At 44.3% G+C, this 20,790-nt stretch overlaps 1 protein-coding gene across 3 annotated transcripts; it reads left to right on the forward strand.

Annotated features, from left to right (window-relative positions):
* Positions 1 to 1,035: 1,035 nt before the first annotated feature.
* Positions 1,036 to 18,657, forward strand: LAMP5 (lysosomal associated membrane protein family member 5). 3 transcript variants are annotated; one of them, XM_036824320.1, is made up of 8 exons: positions 1,036 to 1,123; positions 3,673 to 3,722; positions 6,193 to 6,518; positions 7,051 to 7,223; positions 7,594 to 7,725; positions 7,849 to 7,954; positions 9,311 to 9,499; positions 17,790 to 18,657. In XM_036824320.1, exons 3-8 carry the CDS (start codon positions 6,455 to 6,457, stop codon positions 17,966 to 17,968), a joined length of 843 nt encoding a protein of 280 aa, XP_036680215.1. In that variant the 5' UTR covers positions 1,036 to 1,123; positions 3,673 to 3,722; positions 6,193 to 6,454; the 3' UTR covers positions 17,969 to 18,657. The 3 variants fall into 3 exon arrangements, with proteins under 3 accessions (XP_036680215.1, XP_036680217.1, XP_036680216.1); XM_036824322.1 differs by having other exon boundaries at positions 7,051 to 7,133; positions 17,790 to 18,651; XM_036824321.1 differs by having other exon boundaries at positions 1,064 to 1,145.
* Positions 18,658 to 20,790: the final 2,133 nt, after the last annotated feature.

Genomic DNA, 20,790 nt, shown 5'->3' on the forward strand with positions numbered 1-20,790 from the left:
GGGGGCAGAAGACTCGTGCGTGGGAGGAGGAGAGCGTTTCGGTCCCACTTCTCCACCAGGTCAGGAGCCTCACTTAGCGACCAGGGACCCTAGCAGAAGGCCCCAGTGGGTCAGTCCACCCTCCCACCGTCCTGTCCCCGGGCCCGGACCCGCCCGGTTCCCAGGCCGCCAGCCCCTCAGGCAGAGCCGTTTCCCCCTGAGTGCGCGCCCTCTGAGCCTCTTCGGCCACCTCAGCCTCGATCTCCTCTCGGCAGAGTCTCAAAACCTTGCCCACGTCTCAGAGTGGTCCAAGGACCGCGCGCTGCGAGGATGCCCGAGCGCCCCTGGCCCTGCGGCGCAGCGTCCTCCCGACTTCTGCCCTGGAAGCTGGACCTCTGGGGCCCATCGGGGGCATTTCCCTCCAATGCGGATGCCACCCTGGAGGGTTAGAAAGGAAAAGAAAAAAGAAGAGAAAAGAAGAGACGCGAAGCCTCTGCAACCTGGCCTCTTCCCCCTCCTCTGTGTAACACCGCCCCCCCGGCTCAAACCCCCCCCCCCCACCGCCGGCTTTCCTCCGGGCGGGGAGGGACCCGAGAGGCGCGAGGCCGGCAGAGCGCCGGGGTCTCACAGCCCAACCTCCCCGCCCCAGCGTGGGGTTTGCCAACGCTTCCCGGCCTTGGAAGCTCCAAAGAAAGTCGCGGGGAGCCAGAGAACACTCTCTGCCAGGAACTTACTTCCTCCCTTTCTAGTCCTAATTCCCCTCGACACCAGAACACAAAAGAGCCCGGAGCTTCTGTCCAGCAGCCGAGGCCCGAACTCGCCCAACTCCAGCACCCTCGGAATTGATCCTTCTTACCCGGCTTTGGAGCCGGCTTGGACCACACATCTGCAAGGTTCCTCTCTCACCTGCACACCGGGAGCAGCTTCGCGAACGTAAGGTGAAGTCCAACCCGGGTGCCTGGCGCCGACGTCTTCCCCTGCTGAGGTTGCCGCGAACTCCGCGTGCGGGCCGCTGGGCGCACCGCCGCAGCGCGCATCTCTTGTCTCTCGGGCAGAAGCAGACAGGTCTGGAGTCCGCAGCCCCAGTCCCGCCAAGCTCCAGACCGCGAGCAACCGGGCCCATGTGCCTCGGTGTCACCCAAAGGTAACGCCGAGGGCCTCAATCCGTGAGTCTAGATCTGTGCAGGCTTCTTGCACGTTGGGATAGAAAGCTTTAGTAATGGAAATCCTCAGCGGTTTCTTTGTTTGTTTGTTTGGTTGGTTTTTTGGTTTTGCTTTTGTTTTTTTGTTTTTCCTAGAAAGAATTGCTCAGATCACTTCCTAACTAAGGTCACCCATAGAAGCGGGACATGCAGTCCTGGAAGGATCCTGTAGGAAAGGCATGTTGAAGACCAGAGAGGTGAAGCCAGTCCTCCCAGAAGTTTTTGTTAGTGGAGTAATAAAGCTAACATATTGCTTCCTAGATTCCCACACCAGTCGTCTTTCCAATACACTGAAGACTCTTTCCTCTTTCCCTTTCTTGGTTACCAGAGGGAGCGTCTTGCAATGGTTTCAAATAAACAGCCATAGAAATATCCCAAACTTACAACATCAGAACACCCCAGGGCAACTCCGGGGCTCCAGGTCTGCACCAGCAAAGCTTCCTTCCAAGCTCAGCTGACTGGCCGCCCCCACTCTCCCCCTCCCCCTCATGGCAATTAATATAAATTTCCCTTAGTTCCAACACATCTTCAGGTGAATATGCAGAAAACTGCAAATAGAGAACTTAAAGAGTAGTTAACTAGGAATAAGGAACCCCTGTGATACACGATAAAAGAAATTTTAAAGAAGTGCATTATCTCAGAACTCACATAGCAAACTGTTGTAAATGAGCCACAGCTTGTCTAACCTTAAGCCCACTGGGATAGCTGTTAGTATTTCTTGGAGAAAAAAACTTCTTAAAGGACTTTTAAAAATTCTCAATTGACTCTTGTCTTTTACAGAAAAGTCCCGGGTCCGCCCTGTGTTAAGACTTTCCTCACTGCCAGGAAAGCCAAGAGGACTGATTGTACTCAGTAGCCTAAAATTTTACACATTGAAGCTAGTGGTAGCTATCATAAACTGTTTTAAAAACAGTTAACTAATTACTGGCTCAAGAGATAAAAATAATTCCTTTGCTCTTGAACCTTTCAGGAATGATTACCTGGCCTCACCATCTGCTCATTCAGGTATTTTTTTAAGAGAGACTTTGTCCCCTGCATTCCCTCCTATGTGAAGGCACTTATCCTAAATGAGCTCATAAAAGGACATTTTCTAAGAACTTAGCAAGAAGATACATTGCCAGTGAAAGGGCTATTATTCTGGTGCCTTGTCTTCTCCACTGGTTACCGTCATTGCAGAAATAGCTTGGTTTCTTTAAAGTAACTGCAGGAGAGACCAATGACAGAAAGGATGAGGGAAATTTCATCAAGGTCATGCAAGCTGAGTACATCAGAGGGCCAAACTTAATTTTCTGATTCTTTCCACATATTCTAGGGTTTGCCAATATATGCACAAAATATTCTTATGTTTACTTATTTTTCAGTTCCTATCCCAAAAGGATTTCAAAGGTTTTCAAAGGCAGTGATTAAATTAAATGAAATAATTGTTCAGTGATTAAGTTGAACACAGAAAAGGTTTTGGTAACTAGTAATTTGGGCTTAAGTGCTGTGTGCGTCTTGTCCAGTTCAGTTATCCCTGCTTCTTTTATCCATGTGTGCTTCCTTATCTGTGTGTGTGTGTGTGTGTGTGTGTGTGTGTGTGTGCTGGGTCAGGGGAGAGCACTAGTGGTGGTGGGAAAAGCAGCACCAGAGTACATTTTTACATTTCACTGTAAAGTGGATTAAAACATCAACAAGCCAAATTTCAGCTGCAACAAAGCTTAGCTTTCCACTTTCCACTTTTGATTCTACAGATACAAGTCAATTGCTTGTGCAACCAAGTATAAAGAGATACACCTAATAATTTGAATATTTAATTTTATTTAGAATGTTTTGCATATGCCATTCTTTTGCATATACCATATATGTGTAAATTACCAAATAAGGAAGTTAAATAAAGGTTATGTATCAATGCTATAAGACACTGTGGATTTGGGGGTCTAATTTCTTCTTTATTGCAAATTGATAAATATGGAGGAATGAAGAGTTACATCTTTGCACTGACTCTCCTACTTAATATATGTTTCTTCCATCTGCATGGCCCTTCTTTATCTTTTACCTTAGATCAATTTGTTCCCTTCTTTAAGATCTCCTTCTCCAAGAGGCCTCCTTGGTCAATTCCACGCCGCCCTGGGGTGGCTATCTTACTTTTTCTTTCCTTAAACATCTGTGCACACATTGTGCCAGGCAACCATACATCTTCATGTTTCTTCTCATTTTCTTTCATCCAAACTAAAAGTTCTATACATGCAGTGGGTCTTTTCTTCCACATCCATGAAACAGTAACCACTCAATGACTGCATGAGATTCATAAAGACTAATTCAATAAGCAAATACAAGAATTGAAGAGAATCCTTTGAAGGACTTAGAGGATCTAGAAGAGATTCAAAAGCCAGTGCACTTGGGTGACATTTGTATTGACTGCCAGCAGCATTGATGAAAATTGACCCAGCTATCATCCACATGAGTGTACATGTTTATGTCATTTTTTCTCCTACTTTCTCTCCCACTCAAGAAATGAAGAATGGAATGGATCCTGGAAAACTTTGTTACTATGATTTAATGGTAAGTTTTTCTCCTTTATTATCTCTTTAGTAATTTAAAAGAACTGAAGTTTTTTTAAGGATGATTAGAAAGTATTTAATTAATGTTGGTGCAAGTTGTAGGTATAATGACCCGAATCCTATTGCAACGTAAGAGTCACTACAGATAGACAAATAAGTTAATGGGTGTTTGTAAAGCTATGTTTGAGATTAAATACCTAAAGGGATTTTAAATTAATTATGCTTTGAAGATGATTCTCCCAAGAAGAGGAGTTAAAATTGCTTCCTTTTTTTTTCTTTTGACTCATTCAAGTGCTGGTCAACAAAGAGATCATTTATGTCAGGTATGGAAAGAAACCATTTTCCAAAGGAACCACCATTTGATTTGTAAATCAGCTACAACAACTTAAGATTCATGACCAATGCTATGTCCCATCTAATATTTTATTATTAAAGCAGCTAATCATCAATTAATTCAGTTGCTCTTTTAACAACTTATAATTTAAGATATCTGCAATAATGTGTCACAAGAGAAAGTGTCCTAACTTTTACAGATATCTCTTCTACTTTATAATGGTATTTGTTTATCTTTGGGTTTCCAAATTACCAAACATAGTGCAAGTAGTGGGTACTCAGTTAATGCTTATGGTCTAAATTAATTTGTCTTTTTTTTTAAAATGCTTTTATAATCATTGGCTCACTTTGCCTAACCAGACATCCCCTGAGCTATTATCCCAGCTTCTTAGGTGAGGAACACTAAAATCTGTACAACGTCATAAAAAATAAATAGTGAATCCTGGACTGAAACCCATTCATTTCTTTCCTCATTTAACTACTAAAGGGAGAGAGGGAAAGAGAATATATAAATGTTCCATTACCTATATCTCATTGCTTTCTAATTTTTACAGTGCTACAGGAAAATAAGTGTTTATTAACAATTGCTAACATGACAAATCATTAGGCATATATAAATTTTACAAATTCCACTCTCAACTGATAATAATTGCCTTTGTATCAATCACAATTTTGCCTCAGTGCTTCTATATATATTCAGTTATGTAAAGTTATTGAGAAATGTTTGGATGAAATATCAAAATACAGAGATAAAAATAAAGATGTAAAAATATAGTATTGATTTAAACATTACTTCATAATTTGAACTGCTATTGATCTAATTATTGATATAGGAATAGGTTTGAAAAAATAATTGTATAAACACTTTGTGGCAAGCATAATGTCAGAATATTATTACACTTAAGACAACACTCTATACATTTCAGGAATGTGAGCTAGAAATCTTAGGTGTTAGCTTGTTATTTGGTCACTGAATAAAGATTTTTTAATGGAAATCAACATATGGTATATTTTAGAGTCAAAGTATTATATAAGGAAAAATGAAAATGATCCCTATGAAGTGAAATCATGTGATTTTTCTATTTTAATTTTACTAACATGTGACATTGAGGAAGGTCATTTAATTTCTCTGAGCCTCAATTTTGGGGTATGTACAACCACAATAAGGTATATCTTCCCTTGCCTACCTTCTAAGGTTGTAAGGAGGATAAAATTTGACAGTGCACATGAAAATACTTTGCAATTTGCCCCTTATTATGACATTGTTTGTTTTATGACATTATATTGTTGATTTTTCATATAATGAAATAGCCACTAAGAAATAAAATATTTGGACATCACTACAATTGATTAGGACAGTATGCCTATTGCTGAAAGTGCTGTATTCTGATTTATGGAGCAAAAAATTTAAAAATCAATCAAGCTACTAAAAGTGTAAATATAGGAATTAGCCCAGTAGTATTTGTTTTTTCTGTCCCACTAGAGGCTGTAGAGTAATATATGTGTGCATGCGTGTGTGTGTGTATATAATTATGACTGTCCTAAAATATGCTACATAACCCTCACAAACTTCGGGTTCACTTACATTCCTCTTAGCAGAGTAGTCACAATATAATGAGCGAGGGTAGGTGACCCCAGAGTTCAAAGTCCTCATGCAGTCAGAGAACAGAACTCACAAGAAACAAGCCCAAATAGACATACTGCATTGACTAACGGCCTCGTTTGAGGAGGCATCAGTTTAACTTTAAACCCTGAGCTCGTGAGAGCAGGGGAGAGAAGGGGATGTCTCCAAATGCAGGAAGCTGTTGCCATAGCATTTTCCTTCTCTATTCCTGCCTACGCCTCCTCCCCCAAAGCAGCAACAATTTGTGCTCCACCGTTTTCCTTCAGGAACTGGATGCATTTTCAGAAGCCAGGACTCCAGTGGTGTGATGTCTTCACCACCTAATCACTGTACTGGTAGGGATATTGAATAAGTCAGAGGGTGCTATTAAGTTTCTCAGGATAGAATCATCTTTGCGGATGCAATTGCAGCGCAGGAAACAGACTCAGGGAGAATTTTAGCCTTCCCAAATCTCATTGGAGCTCTGCACAAGCCCAGCCACAATCACTCCAGCAATACAACCGAATCCTTTCAGCACTCGCAGCCGTGGACAGCTCCCTCGCCACGCGGTCCTTTCCTCTGCAGTGAGCACACTCGCGTTCACCCTGCCCGGGTCGGTGCGGTACTCCATCCACACCAAGTCCGCCAGCGCGTACGGAACGCGCGCTCCCTCCCTCCGCCCTCTCGGTGCCCCCGCCCCTCGCTCACTCCGGCTCACTCCAGCGGCGACTTTGAGGGATTCCCTCTCAGGCGGCCTCTGCAGCAGCACCACTGGCCTTATTCGCTGCTCCGCGAGGATGGATCTCCGAGGAAGAGCCGTTCTCGGCGTGAATAGACTTCGAGTTCTTCTGATGCTCTTCCGTGAGTAGCGTTTAGGCAACCGCCAGAGCAGGGTGCACTCTTTGCAGAGAATAGAACTGGCACAGTAAAGCCATTAGCTTAAGGTCAAAACATGGCCCTAATGTTTAGCGGGTTTGTTCTTTTTTGGGCGGAGGAGGGGAGGACCTTCCCTTCAGTGGCAGGGAATTCCCCAGAGAGCCACACACCTGTATGCCAATCCCAGACACGATGCTGCACAGGCCTGCTTCGTGGACTCGGAGCACGGGCGAGAAAGCTTTGGTTTAAAAGCCTAAGATGAAGAAAAAGGCCAGTCGGATTACAAACTAGTAAGGCTTTAAATGTTTTTTAATTTTATTTTTATTATAAATTAACAGCAACGAAGTCGAATTTGTCGGCGCTAGGTCAGCGAAATGGCTCGCAGAGCGCCCTGCAGCCGGCAAGGAACTTTGTCAGCCCAAAGCCCGCAGACCACGATGTCTCTCCACCCTTGTGCCCGAGACGCGTGGGCTCGCTGAGCCCCTAACCGATAGGATTTTTTGTTTGTTTTCTGCAGATACAATGGCTCGAATCATGGCAGAACAAGAAGTGGAGAATCTCTCAGGCCTTTCCACTAACCCTGAAAAAGATATATTTGTGGTGCGGGAAAATGGGACGACGTGTCTCATGGCAGAGTTTGCAGCCAAATTTATTGTCCCTTATGATGTGTGGGCCAGCAATTATGTAGATGTAAGGCACTTTTTCCCTCCCAGCTTGCTCCTAGGGCTCCAGGGACGAAGGGCACCTTCCCTCAAGACCCTGTGAAGACCTGGGTCACCCGCCTTCCCCCCAGCACCCTGCAGGCTGCTCCCAAATGCTGCATGGGGGTTCCGGCTTGTAATGCCTTCTGTTCGCCCCGCCTGCTTTGAAAGTAAATCCCTCTCTCTGCTTCCCTAACGGCCGGGTCTGCACGCAGAGCATCTAACCGCATGTTCCTGGACCTGGGAGCGCGCGCTCAAAGGAGTGCCCAGGCGTGCGACCCGGAGTTTGGACGCGCTGCCCTTTACAGCCCCCACTGGGGCTCTCGCGCTGAGGGGGTGCGGGGCGTCTGTGTTCCCAGCTAATCACGGAACAGGCTGATATCTCACTGACCCGGGGAGCTGAGGTGAAGGGCCATTGTGGCCACAACGAGTCGGAGCTGCAGGTGTTCTGGGTGGATCGCGCGTACGCGCTCAAAATGCTGTTTGTAAAGGTAACTGCTAGTGGGGCGCTCAGAGGGGTTGCAGACTCCGGGTGGGTGTGGGTAGGGTCCTCCCCTCCGTTTCCCCACCCAGATCTGCTCGGGCGGTTAACGCGCGCCTCCCCTGCTCGGCAGGAAAGTCACAACACGTCCAAGGGACCCGAGGCAACGTGGAGGCTGAGCAAGGTCCAGTTTGTCTATGACTCCTCGGAGAAGACCCATTTTAAAGACGCGGTCAGTGGTGAGTAGAGAACAGCAGGGCTGGGGAAGGAGCTCGGGAAGCGCAGACACTGCAGGGATCTCAGGCTTGGAGGCCGAATTCCTCAGGGTCAGGGCCTTGCGCTCCCAGGCCAGGTTAGCCCTGGGCTTGCTCTGCAAGGTGGAGGAAGCAAGCGGGAGTGCGGGTGGGTCCTCTGGCCTTCAGGCCTTGTAGATGCGCAAGAAACCCAGGGCCTGAGGACCAGCCTGTCACCCATCACCTGATCCTGGATGAGATGTCTCTTGAGGGACTGTCTTCCTGTGGCTGCTTCAGGATGGCTTTCTTATGATTTGTCCTTTAAAGAAGCACGGAGAAGGACAAAGCTGTATTTTTATTTTCTTCTGCACCCCGGTTTTTATTCTTATGCGCTAAAACCTCAAGGGGGACAGTATGACTTTCATTTTGGCTCAGAATCTGATGGCCTTCAGATCTTTTGGTGCATTGCTCAGGCCTCACCGCAATCTTCAGTCATCCACTGCAGCCACCCCAGAGTGGATTCTGAACCATGCCCTTATTTATTAGCTTTTCATGCCCATCACTCCAACAACTACCCAGATCCTCCAAAAATACTGTGGCAAGGGATATCCAGGCTCCAAATAACAATGCTGGGATCTGCAGGCACCATCAAAGACCACATTTAAATTTATGTATTTATTTTGTAAATTGTCTGATCTACTCATAATGAAGCCTTCCATCACCTGGGCACCTGAGTTGGGAAAAGGCTTTTATTGAACATGTACAAGAATACATATGTCATCTTTTCCATTTCACCCCTTATCATCGCAGTAAAAAGCGCAATTTTGTTTCTTCATCAAAATTCATATTCAAACATTTCCCACAGTTAAATTAGACCAAAAAAAGGAAAACAAAAACAAAAACAAAAAAACTTTAATCCAGAAAAGGAGGAAAAGGGGTGAGGCAGGCTTCCAAAGAATATGTATGCGTACAAGGGCATCTGCTCAGAGCAGACATGCTTTGCTGAGGAAGATATTTTATATTTTGCAGGCCAGTGTGAGGTGTAGGATACCAAGTCACTGTTCTTTGTGGATCTTTGGAATCTCTGTTGTTAGGTCTTATATAGTAAAAGGGTTGGGGTTTTATGTATCACTTTATTCTTCCAAAAGGAAATTCCAAATTAATATTTAAGAAATCCATGCTCATGAAAGAATGGGTGCATTCACATTTGCATAGCCCCAGCCGGGCAAGGCAACGGGGCATGTCAGCAGAGGATCAGAGTGGGGGGTCTGGGCTAAGAGGCAAAGGTCAACTATCTGGATCACCATAGGAGAGTTCTGCCAGCCCTAGGGGCCTAACCATTGCTTTGGGACTTCCCTGCAGCCGGGAAGCACACAGCCAACTCGCATCATCTCTCTGCCTTGGTCACCCCAGCTGGAAAGTCCTATGAATGTCAAGCTCAGCAGACCATTTCACTAGCCTCCAGTGATCCGCAGAAGACAGTCACCATGATCCTGTCTGCGGTCCACATCCAGCCCTTTGACATCATCTCTGATTTTGTCTTCAGTGAAGGTAGGTCGGTGGGGAGGCAGGAGGAGAGGGAGAGGAAGGAAGCAAAGGCTGGCCTCAAGATGGATGTGGAAGGCAACCTGCCAGGGTACCAGGCTGTTACCACTTGGACTTTCTCTAGGATATCATGGCGCTGCCTCCCTCTATAATATTTTTCAAAGACTAAAGGCAACAAACTGAATTGTATCAACTTCAATGGCTTTCCCTTTCATCTTCCCTCTCTCTCTTCCTCCTTCACTTCCTTCTTTTCCTCTCTCTTTCTCTCTCTCCCTTCTTTTTCTCTGTTTTCTTCCTTCCTCCCTCTCTTCCTTTTTTCCCTTATTTTTTCATCTTTCCCTTCCTCCCCTCCTTTGCCAAAAAAGGAAACTGGATAGGGAGAAAGATAAGAAAGTCAGCTGAAAAAAATATATAATTTTGATGCAAGTTTCCCAAGGAAAAGACAGCTAAAAATCCCAAGCAGCTATCGAGAGAGCCATGGATTGGAGAAGGACTTTTGCTTGTGTGGGCCTCAGTTTCACCATGGTCTCTAGACACTTCCAGCCCTAGGTTCTACCACTGTGAGTCTAAGTTTTTGTGTGACCAGAATGCAATAGAGGTGAGTGTGTGTATGTGTGTGTGTGTGTGTGTGTGTGTGTGTGTACAGGTTACATAGACTCATGAAGACCTGCCTCTGTCCAGCTCTCACCTTTGTGTGGAGAGACACCCATGTGGTTCCAAGGAGGCAAGGTCCCTGATCTGCTCCCTCTGGGGCATACAAGAAGGCTTCTTCTCAGTCTGTGCGAGCCCTGGAAGGGGATCAGGCAGGATCCAGCTGGGGCAGGTTCAGGGCATCCATATCCTCCTGGTTCTCTGCATCCCAGAAGAAGGGCAGGAGAGGAACTCACATTCTGCAATTTGTCCAAATCTAGCAACAATTTACTCTGGGCAAGTGGAGTAAGTGAATTCTTCCATTCATTTTTTTTTCTCTCCCTCTCTCTATTGTCTGGAGGAGGTTGTTAAAGGCAGTTTGATATTCTCATTTATTCCTTGTGGTTAAGAAATGGGGAGAGATTCTGACTGCTTTATGGATGCCTACCTTTGGTCTGGCGATCCCCAGGTGAATAAAACCATTCGAATGTGTAGGATATTAGGGAATCCCCACCTGGGTCACACACAAATCATTAAATCAGTCCCAAGGAGTCCAGCTTTCATTAAATGCCCCTCCCATTCAAAGTATATGGAATAGAATCCCTCCCCCCATGATTTATTCAGAAGGCATTTGGGAATTCCTAAGTTAAACTGTCCTTAAGAGAAAGGCCTCCTTCTTATTCATCTATGTATTTTTAACACCAAATACAGTGCTTGGCACATTGCAGATGCCCTGTTAACTTTGGCTGAATTGATATTCCGAAGCTGTGGGCTCAATTAATAGAGACTTGCAAATGCTTCAAAGCCAAGCAAATCAGAATTTAATAGATTTAGTACAGCAGTGCTATACCTACCTGTATGGCTCTTACCTGTATGGGCTATTCCATCTTAATGTGTTTTCTACAAAATTGAAACTAAACTAAATGCCAAGATCTTAACACTAAAAGATACTGTTGATTATGAAAGTATTTATAAAATGTAACAGTGTCTTTCTTAAACTGAAAATATTAAATGTAATTAAAAGTAATTGGACTTATGATTATGGATGGCCCAGAATTCATTTTGAAAATATTGGATCACGTAGTCCCCAGGGTTCCTACCATAGATACTTTTGAGTTTGTATAGGTACTTTCAGTAGTCTCTAGTTACTCTTTGTGTTTCTCTGGTCAACTGTTTTTAGACACTTCTTCACTTCTTGGTACCACTGGTGCTATAATTGCTGCTTTTACTAGTTCCTTATCACAATCTCACCCTAACCCTCTCTGGGTTATTTCTAAGTTGTTGCTTATAGTCATTTATGAATGGAGAAAGCAGATCTCATAGATGTTAGAATTGTGTACAAAATAAGAGTAAATGAGTACTGAATAAGGACCAGAGCTATTTTCCTAAAAATCAGTGATATTCTTGGCATAGATTTAATGATGTTTTTGCATAAAAAGCAGTTTTTATCCACTTCCAGGGCTTAAATGGATAGATTTAGACAGTTTGTAAGCATGTATAACTTCCTAAATGCAGATATATTAAGCACAAGTAAATTGCACTTGTCTCACCCAGGCTTTTCTAGGGAATAATTAGGGTGTTGCCTCCTGTATGGTGCCCTGGGGCGCAAGCCTTGACACTCCTGGGAGGAGGCAAGCCTCATTCAGGATCACTCACTGAATCAATGTGCCTTTGTGTGGCAGGGCTCCTTTTGTTCCTGGTTCCTCCTGTCTGTGCCTCTCAGCACCTGCCCCCAGTGTGTTTTGTAAGAGATCATTTTATTTAATTTGGTGGAATCTGAAAGATTCCGTTTGGAGTGCCTTTTCGGGACCTGGAACTTGGACCCCACTCCCCAGATTAGAAAGAGACTCTGATGTGTTGCTAATGCCCGTGTGGGTGAGTGAAGCCTGCCTGTGTGGTGGTGGGGAGGGCATCTGGTCATATGTCTGACGCCCACTGCAGGGCTGTGTACATGCGTTCTGTCATGTGCAAGCAGGACCTGCAGCATAAGGGCTTCCAATGAAGAGCTTATTCCCTGTGTAAGGGGGTCATGCCTGGCAGTCTGCAGTCTCCCACCTGCCTCCTTCATAGATTCTGAGAAAAGCAAGGAAGGGTCAGTGAAATGGGTTAGTGGACACTCATAGAGGCTGAGAGCAGCCCAGATGGGGATGACATCTTTATCACACAAATCCCTTTAGACCGTTGGGCTTGGCTACTACACTGATCCCCAGTGAAAGTAGCCCAGAGGCCCCAGATCACTGTGCACAGCTCTGGTGATCTTGTTAACATGCCAAGTCAAGTCTGGTTCCACAGGTCTGGGGGCGGCGCCCAAGAGGATCCATTTCTAGCAAGCTCCTTGCTGATACCGCTGGTCCATGGCAAACTGTCGGTAGGGGGATTTGAGGGATTTTGAGCTGATCAAGGAATATGATATGACCATGAGAGGCAGAAACACACAAGCTTCATTGGGTGGCACTTGGGCAGGTTGTGTAAGGAAAGCCCCTCACAGCATGGGACTGTCCAGAAGAAGGCTTACAGCACCCTGGGGACCACTATCCCAAGGGAAAGGAGGATAAGGGATCTCCTGGCAGGGAGAGGGGTGTCAGGAGGGGGCTTATGGGTCTAGGTGATGTCACTCAGCAGCACGGGGAGGAGTCTTTGGGTCAGAGAGCTCGGGGGTGGGGAGCAGAAGCTTAGGGCCTTATCTATCCTATCAGTGGGTAACAGCTGTTGGGTGAGATCTGTATGCAAAGCAGACAGGCCCTAAATGGCTAAACGTGTCTGTTTGGGCTGTTTTTTTTTAAAATAATTGGATGTGGGTCTCAGCCTGCAGTGAAAATATAAACCACCGAGGGGCCAATCCGTGGAGGCCAGCTTATTTCTATAACAGGTACACTTGGTGTGGCAACTCTCAGCCTGCAGCTCAAGGCAGCCCATGTGTCTCAGCTGGTGTTGGGTAACTTGTCCTTCCACTTCCTCCCTTTGAAGCCCCAGGAGAATTCTGTGATAGCATGGAGGATGCATCACTGGGAGGGAACAGAGCAGCCTGAGTATTTTAATGGCTTGAATTAAAGGCGACTCTCACGCATAAAGACAAACGAAACATAATAGAACACGAAGGTGCCTCTGTGGCCCTTTGTTAAACACTCAGGTTTAATGGGCATTTAAGTTGCCACATATAGACTGGGCCCGTCTTAATTCTCAAGGGAGGGAAACAAACAAATAAAGAGACCTGTGAAGAAGGTACTCAGATCCCTGTTTACAGTGGAGAAGCTTAGGCTTAGGGGTGACATTGCTGGCCAAGACTGTGCTCCTTGTGGCTGCCAGGGCTGGGACAGAAACCTGTCTTTGGGTATCAGATCCTGTGCTCGTAGCCTCTCCGAACCTCAGCTGCTGCAGCTGAGCAACTGTACCAAACATGTGAATGCAGGGGGCCATCTTCAGAAAGGTTGTCGGGTGCTCTGAATTCATGAACTTATCATTGTTTCTAGCAGTGTGTTTGGGAGATACCACCTGATCTGTATTTTTCCCAGATCTATAGGACAAATGATCTGTGTTTTAGTGGAAATGAATGTACATCGCCCCCAGCTGAGCGCCCCAAGACTGGCTGCCGTGCTTGCAAACCAGGGCGTGGTGTGCCGATGCTGATCCAGAGTGCCGTGTACACCTGTGGTTTGCATGGCACCTCCTAGCCAGGAAACATACCACCTGAGTAGTTGCTCCTTCTCAGAGCCTCCTGGGGAAGCATCCAGAGGGAGACAATCCTGTTATTAACACCACAGAGAACTGTGTCGAGGGCTGGAATACGGAGGCCCAGCGCAGGGCCGCGTAGCCAGCCAGTCGTAGAATTCTGTGTTCTTGCTACTGCCCTGGAGCCTAGTGTTTTAGGTGGGGTTCCCCAAGAAGCACATCCTCTATAAGTATGTAAGGGCAAGTAGTTTATTTAGGTGGTTCTAGAAGGCACTGCTAGGGGAGTGGGGAAGTGAGGTGGGAAGGCAAGGAAGCTGGTACAGGTGTGTAAGTGAGCAGGTTACCACTGTGGGCACCGGGGCTCACACTGCTGGAACTTCTGGGAAAGAGTGTGGTACCCACCTGAGTTACCCTCCAACTCCCATCCGCCACTGATGGCTGCTGGGGTGGGGAAGGGGGGGCGTTGACTTTCCAGGATGTCTAACCTGCCTTGTAGTCAAAGCCCATTGGAATGGGTGGGAATGGTGAATACCAAGGTCATAGGACCCTGTTGGTGTCTGTACACCAGTACACCCAGTACTGGGATATAGGAACTTTCCCTGCCCTGGTGGAGCTTACAGGCTAGTGGGAAAGAGTTTATACAGTTCTTCCTTGTGCGCAGGGTTGTTCCTGGCACACAGTGGCATCAATCAGTAATTGTTTTCTTATCTACTGTTGTGCTTACATCTTGGTGAGAGTATCTGCTTGTCTCCAGCCAAAGATCTCCAAAGCCCACTCATCTTAACAGCTTCTCAGTACGCAAAATACATTTTGCTGAGGTTACAGGAGTCCCAAGCCAGTCCAGAGAAGATATGGAAAGAGGGGCAAACCCCTCCCTCCAGTTGCCCTATCATACAGCAGAGGGAAGCACGGCCAGCAAAAGTCTTGCCCATCTTCTCCAACAAGAAAATTCTGTGGCACTAGCAGAGCTGGAGAAAGCAATCAGCTTGCCTCCTGGTCCGTGGCCCATCTCAGTGCTGTTCGTTTGGAGCTGCTTTTCGTTAAGAGCTTTTACAGTTTGTTTGCCTCAGGGAGTAAATACAACTTTAAAATGCTGTGGTCATCAAACAAAACAAAATAGAACACATGTCTAGCAAACAGAACCTAAGATGATTCAGGATTGCAATGGGCACACCAGGTTTATGGTCGAGGGGACTTGAGCTGGCAGCTGGCAGTTACACAATTTTGTCTGATCTGTCTTCATCTGGTTCTTTGCAATGACTGGGCTGGTTGTTGCTTTTTCCAATCATGGGCCATCCACCCTGGGCCTCTGTTTTGTGTTCTCTAGAACTGTAAGTACAGCCAGGGCAGAGGTGTGAGGGACCCCAAGACCTGTGGAGATGAACAGGGAGTCAGGGGTCTCCGAGCACCCAAAGCCAGATGCTGAGCTGGGCTAAGCCAAGGGATGCTCTTCTCCCAGGCAGAGATCCAGGCCAGCCATCCTTGTTCTATAATCTGTGGGTTGTATAATCAGTTTATTGCACAGGATCTTAACCCTGGAGTCCATAGGGTTTGTGTATAGAATTCAGGGGGTCTGTAAATTTCAATGGGAAACATTTACATCTTTATTTTCATTAATTTCTAATTAATGTTTAACATTTCCTTTGATTATAAATAAAGGTAACAACCCACAGTAGTATTAGTCATACCTATGACTTTGTCACCAATAGAAATAATAGTCTTTCTCTTCCCACATGTTTGTCCAGAGCTTGCAAAGTAACAATTATGCTTCTCCCTACTTTGCAATCACAGCCAGTATACCTGTGTACTAATAAATATATATATAACTGTCCCTCACATTATTTTAAAATATTTTAATAGCTGAACTTCAGTGTAGTTTGCTTTCTTTGTAATCTTATGTATTTTATTTTTATGCAATTATAAGTATTCTGAGAAGGGTGGACAGTTTCATCACACTGACACTAAAAAGATTATAACCTCTGCTTTAGTGGGTCATGACCAGCACTATTTTAAATGAAAGAGAATAGAATAGAGGATAAATTATTAGAGGCACAAAGTAAGGAAAACCATTGTTTTATAAAACTTTGGTTTTAGTTATGTATGTATACGTATGTCCTGGGTTGTAATGTAAAATATTGTTTTTCCTGCGGGTCAAAGGCAGAGTTTGAAGACAGTGGCTTAAGCCTGAGAGGGGAATGTGTGTCTTTTTTTTTATGGGTTCACAATCTCTCACCTAAAACACTTGGGGCTAGATGTTTTTCAGAATTCAGAATAATTTTGGACTTCAGGAAGATAATACAGTGCATTGTCCATATATTATACAAGACCCAGAAGACTCAGGGAAGCTCCTGTAATCAAACAGATTAATGGATCTGTTTCCTGCAGTGAAACACATGAATCTTCATGCTAAGGAGGAGAAATGAGAATCAGAGCAGCCAGCTTTTGCTGCCAAATGAAGATACAAAGTACTTGTGGTTTCTAGAGCTTTGTGGATTTTGGAATGGTGGGTAAGGGAAAGAGAACTCAGGAATTCCCCTTTCTTTGACCACTTAATGAATGGGGATGGGTGGGGAAGGGGATTCAGTATTTTTCATGATAATTTTTGACATCCCCTTATTTTCCCATAATTACTTTGGACTTGTCCATAGTTTAATACTCCCTTTATATTCTTCTTCCAGTGGTGTGTTTAGTTCAGGTTTTCTCCTAAGGCAACAAAACAATTTTTAAAGAAATAAACTCTAATAATATTTTAACCATAATTTTTTGCCAAAATACACCATGCTTTTCTCCTCTATCTTCTTTAAAGGATGGTGTATTAGATATTATTCCCCATAACTATACCAAAGTTATTATTTATTAGTTATTAAAGCTAATAATTTTGGCACCACAATTCTGATACCACTTCTGATGTGTGTGGTGTAAATCCATAAACTCTACACTTTCTTTTTTAAATGGTGGTATAATTTACATACATCAAAATGCACAAATCTGAAGTGTTAACTCAATATGTTTTTACCTATACTTGCAGCCACATAACCCTCACCTAAATCAACATTCAGAACATTTCCATCACACCTGAAGTTCTCTTGTGTCCTGTTCTCCAAGACACACTGTTCCCCACTTCTCTGACTTCAATCACCATAGGCTTAGTTTTGCCTGCTCTTGAACTTCATATAAATGGAGTCATACAACATGTACCCTTTTGTGTCTGACAGTTTTCACTCAACATAATATTTTTGAGATGCATCCATCTTGTTATGTGCAGCCATAGTTCATTCCTTTGTATTGTTGATTAATATTCCATTGTATGAATATACCACAGTTTATTTATCCATTCTACTCTGATGGACATTTTGGTTGTTTCTGGTTTTAAGCTATTATGAATAAAGCTTCTGTGAACATTTATGTTCAAGGCTTTTTGTGTCCATATGTTTTCATTGTTCTTGGGTAAATTCCTAGGAGTGGAATGCTGGGTTATAAGGTAGGTGTATATTTACCCTTACCTTATTACAAAGTGATTGTACCATTTCCCACCAACGGTGGACGAGAGCTCCAATTGCTCTGTATCATTGACAACACTTGGTAATTTCAGACTTTCTAAAAGGTGTATTTTGTCTGCGATTCTATGTACATTATACACCAATAAAAAGTTTAAAAAATTAAATAAACAATAAAAATGATGGTGGTTGTGCCTGATGCCCAAACTCTGAAAATTTGCATAAATCGTTTGGAAGTTGTATTGACATCAGCCAGGAATCCAATAACCTGAATGTTGCCCTATTTAACTGATGTATTTTTATTTTACACTATGCAGAAATTTTAAGGGATTAGGCCTTAAGTTTGGTTGGGAAATATTGTTTCTGAAAAAGAAAATATCTCTGAAGTTTCCTTGAGAAATCTTCTCATCTCTATCTGCCTTTTAGTTTTCTTGAGCAGACTTATGATTCAGAATATTTTGGCAGGAGCTCATTGCTTTTCTTCTTCTTTCCCATTTCAGAGCATAAATGCCCAGTGGATGAGCGGGAGCAGTTGGAGGAAACCTTGCCTCTGATTTTGGGGCTCATCTTGGGCCTCGTCATTGTGGTAACACTGGTGATTTACCATCTCCACCACAAAATGACTGCCAACCAGGTCCAGATCCCTAGGGACCGATCCCAATATAAGCACATGGGCTAGAAACTATTAGGCAGACAGCCCCCGGCCCCCCTCCACTGGCTGGATCAGGTAGAGAAACAAAAGCACTTTCCACCTGTACATGGGGTATACCAACATAGCTGCAATCAAACAGATCTGGGTATTCAAGGCTTGCTTGGCCTGCATCCATGCTTAAACCCCGGGATGGGGGGATTCTTTCAAATTCATGGGGTGAAGGACAGTTGCTGGGGAATGGGAGGGAGGGGTCAGCCAGCTTTCACACTCATGGTGGCTTGGCTTTGACTCTCCAAGGAGCAACTCATAAAACTCGGAGGGGTATCTGACTCTGAAGTTTAGAGACTGAAACCACACTTCGTTCGGAAAGACACCCCTTAAGGTTCAAGAGGAATATTGGAGGCTTTGCTCCCTTGAACACAGATGGCTTACCCTATACTGTTGTCAACGTACACAAAATACAGCCTCATGCTCGCTGCAGCAAGACCCCTGAAAGTGATCCATGCTTCTGGCTGGCGTTTTGCATGTCTAGTGATTGTCTTGGGAGTGTTTCACTGCTACCTGCACCCAGTGAATTCACAGCACAAGAACCTGTTTAATGTAACTATGCAGAGTTGTTTGGACTTCATAGTGTGTCAGGTCCAAGTAAGGGGACCTGAAGAATCAATCCATGTGAGTTTGTTTTTCAAAATGAATTAAAACACACTACTGTCTAACATTTGAATGCTTTCTTGAAACAAGAAAACAAACTAAAATGGTTTCTGGGGCATCCAGAGGAGAGAGGGGAATGATGAAGACGGGATTTCATTTCTGCAAGAGGAAAAGCAAAGAAAGAGCAAGGAAACAATGTGGGGGTGGGGGTGGGGAGTTGGCTTTTCCAGGTGAAAAAACATGGATTTATTTTGGCAAGTATAAGTAGTTTTAATAATGGCACCTCTTGAACGATTGGTCTAATATAGCTTCTGGTGCTTCTTGGCCTTGAGTCTGGCATTTCACTTTGGATTAAAAAGCTAGACTGAACATAATAGCTTAGGTTGAGTTTTATTTGTGATAAAATGTAATTTACTGAAATTCCCTAGAGAAATGTACATAGTTTGGATTTCACTCTCTACATAGTCATTTTTCAGAAGATCTGAGCAGGGTTAGGGGAAATCCTTTTCTTTGGTGTTAGGGTGGGAATCCCCTTACCCCTGTAAAATCATCACCATATGAGAGGAAGCTCATGAGTTATCTCCCCAAGTCTTCAATTGTTGACAGTAGCACATCCTTCGAAGTTCATTATACCAGCAAATCTTGATAACTATCAGCCAGTTGCTCTCCTATTATCCATTTGTTTGCTGCTCTGGCAACCTCAGTCTTTCCCTGCATGACTTATTCTCAGTGTCTGCCTGGTCAGTGAGGAACAAGCCCTGATTCCTCATGAAAGTTGCCTGTTGCACAAGAAAAAAGAGACGTCTTTGGTGCCAGCGGAGGCAGACAACCCCCACCCCACCCACGTGTCCTCCACCCTTCTGTCATCTGTGATCATCTCACCCCCCACGCCCCAAATATGACAAGCCTTTTCCTTTTTAGCATCTCATGTATTTTTAGGAAACTTCCTATTTATCTGGAACCATCCAAGGATCTGGGGAGAAACAGACACTTAGATGTATCCCCTTTAGAAAACATTTTTAGGCTTTCTGAGTCGTACTTCTGAAAACTCCATCTTTACTTAATTTAATCTACTTTTACAAAAGTAAATTCATATTTTTTAAAAATTTTGCTTTCACAAGACAGGACTCATTACTATTTTTGGAATTGTCATTCATTCATTCAACAAACAGTTTTTAAGCACCTATTGAGTGCAGGCTCAGTGCTGGGTTACAGTAGTAAACGACAACTGGGAGTCTATAGTGGGAGAACAGACAAGAAAACACACACGCATACACACACGTCATTCTAAACAGAACAAAGTGCCTTGGCGCTTTACAAAGTGTTGCCATATGGCCACGTACCTGTGTCTAAGCTAACTAAATCTTTCTAGAATCCAAATTTCTTAATTCTCAAAATTAAGAGTGATTTTTTTTTCACCTGTGATATGCAGTACGTATAAAATGCCTTATTACTACGGCTGTTATTGTTATTATTAATTGCGGCATCTTTATTTAGCAGTCCTAAAATTAGGTCTCAAGTTCAGCCTTATTTCTATGAACCTTGCCTTATTTTTTCTTAGCCCCTTTTTATCGTCATCATCAACTAAGCAGAATAAAAGGGGGCCTCCTGATGAGGGCAGGGCCAGTGGTCTATGGGTGGACAAGGCAAGGTGCCCAGAGGGATGATTCATGTTCATTGCCATTGTCCTGCATTTCACGGAGGCTCCTGCAGCAGGAACAAGCTGGGGGGTGGCTCGTCTATTTGCATTGTTTCCCAAGCTCAGAGATGGGAAAGAAAACAAACAGATAATCCACAGATGCTCAATTACCCCTTTAACTGTCATTTTTCTTTTTTACTGGAGTTTTAAACACAAACGTCTCTGGGCACAAAAGGATGCTGTTTCTGGTTGCTGCTCTGCTGGCCTGGAAAAGCCAGGCTGGATGAACCATATGCATGTTTCTTTGGGGGAAGGAGGAGTTTGATTTCAATTCTGAGCGTGGTTCTTTGCAGGGTTCCCCCATTCTCGGCAAATAGCTCCCGGTGAAGCTGCCTCAGGGAACAGGGAAGACTGTTCCCCAGCCCAAGAAAGCCCTCTAAACTATAACCACTCTTTTCTCACCAATTCTAATCTTTCCATTAACAAAAGCTTGGCAAAGCCACATGGATGGGGGAGACAGCAGAGATAAGAGAATGGAGAAGTGGGAGGAAGATGGAAG

This window comes from Balaenoptera musculus, chromosome 15 (assembly GCF_009873245.2).
Source record: "Balaenoptera musculus isolate JJ_BM4_2016_0621 chromosome 15, mBalMus1.pri.v3, whole genome shotgun sequence".
NCBI classification, from domain to species: domain Eukaryota; kingdom Metazoa; phylum Chordata; class Mammalia; order Artiodactyla; family Balaenopteridae; genus Balaenoptera; species Balaenoptera musculus.

Coding starts and splice junctions, on each gene's coding strand:
- LAMP5 (XM_036824320.1), top strand. CDS start 6,455: ATGGATCTCCGAGGAAGAGCCGTTCTCGGCGTGAATAGACTTCGAGTT. Junction 6,519..7,050: donor AGTTCTTCTGATGCTCTTCC/GTGAGTAGCGTT, acceptor TGTTTTCTGCAG/ATACAATGGCTCGAATCATG. Junction 7,955..9,310: donor TTTTAAAGACGCGGTCAGTG/GTGAGTAGAGAA, acceptor ACTTCCCTGCAG/CCGGGAAGCACACAGCCAAC.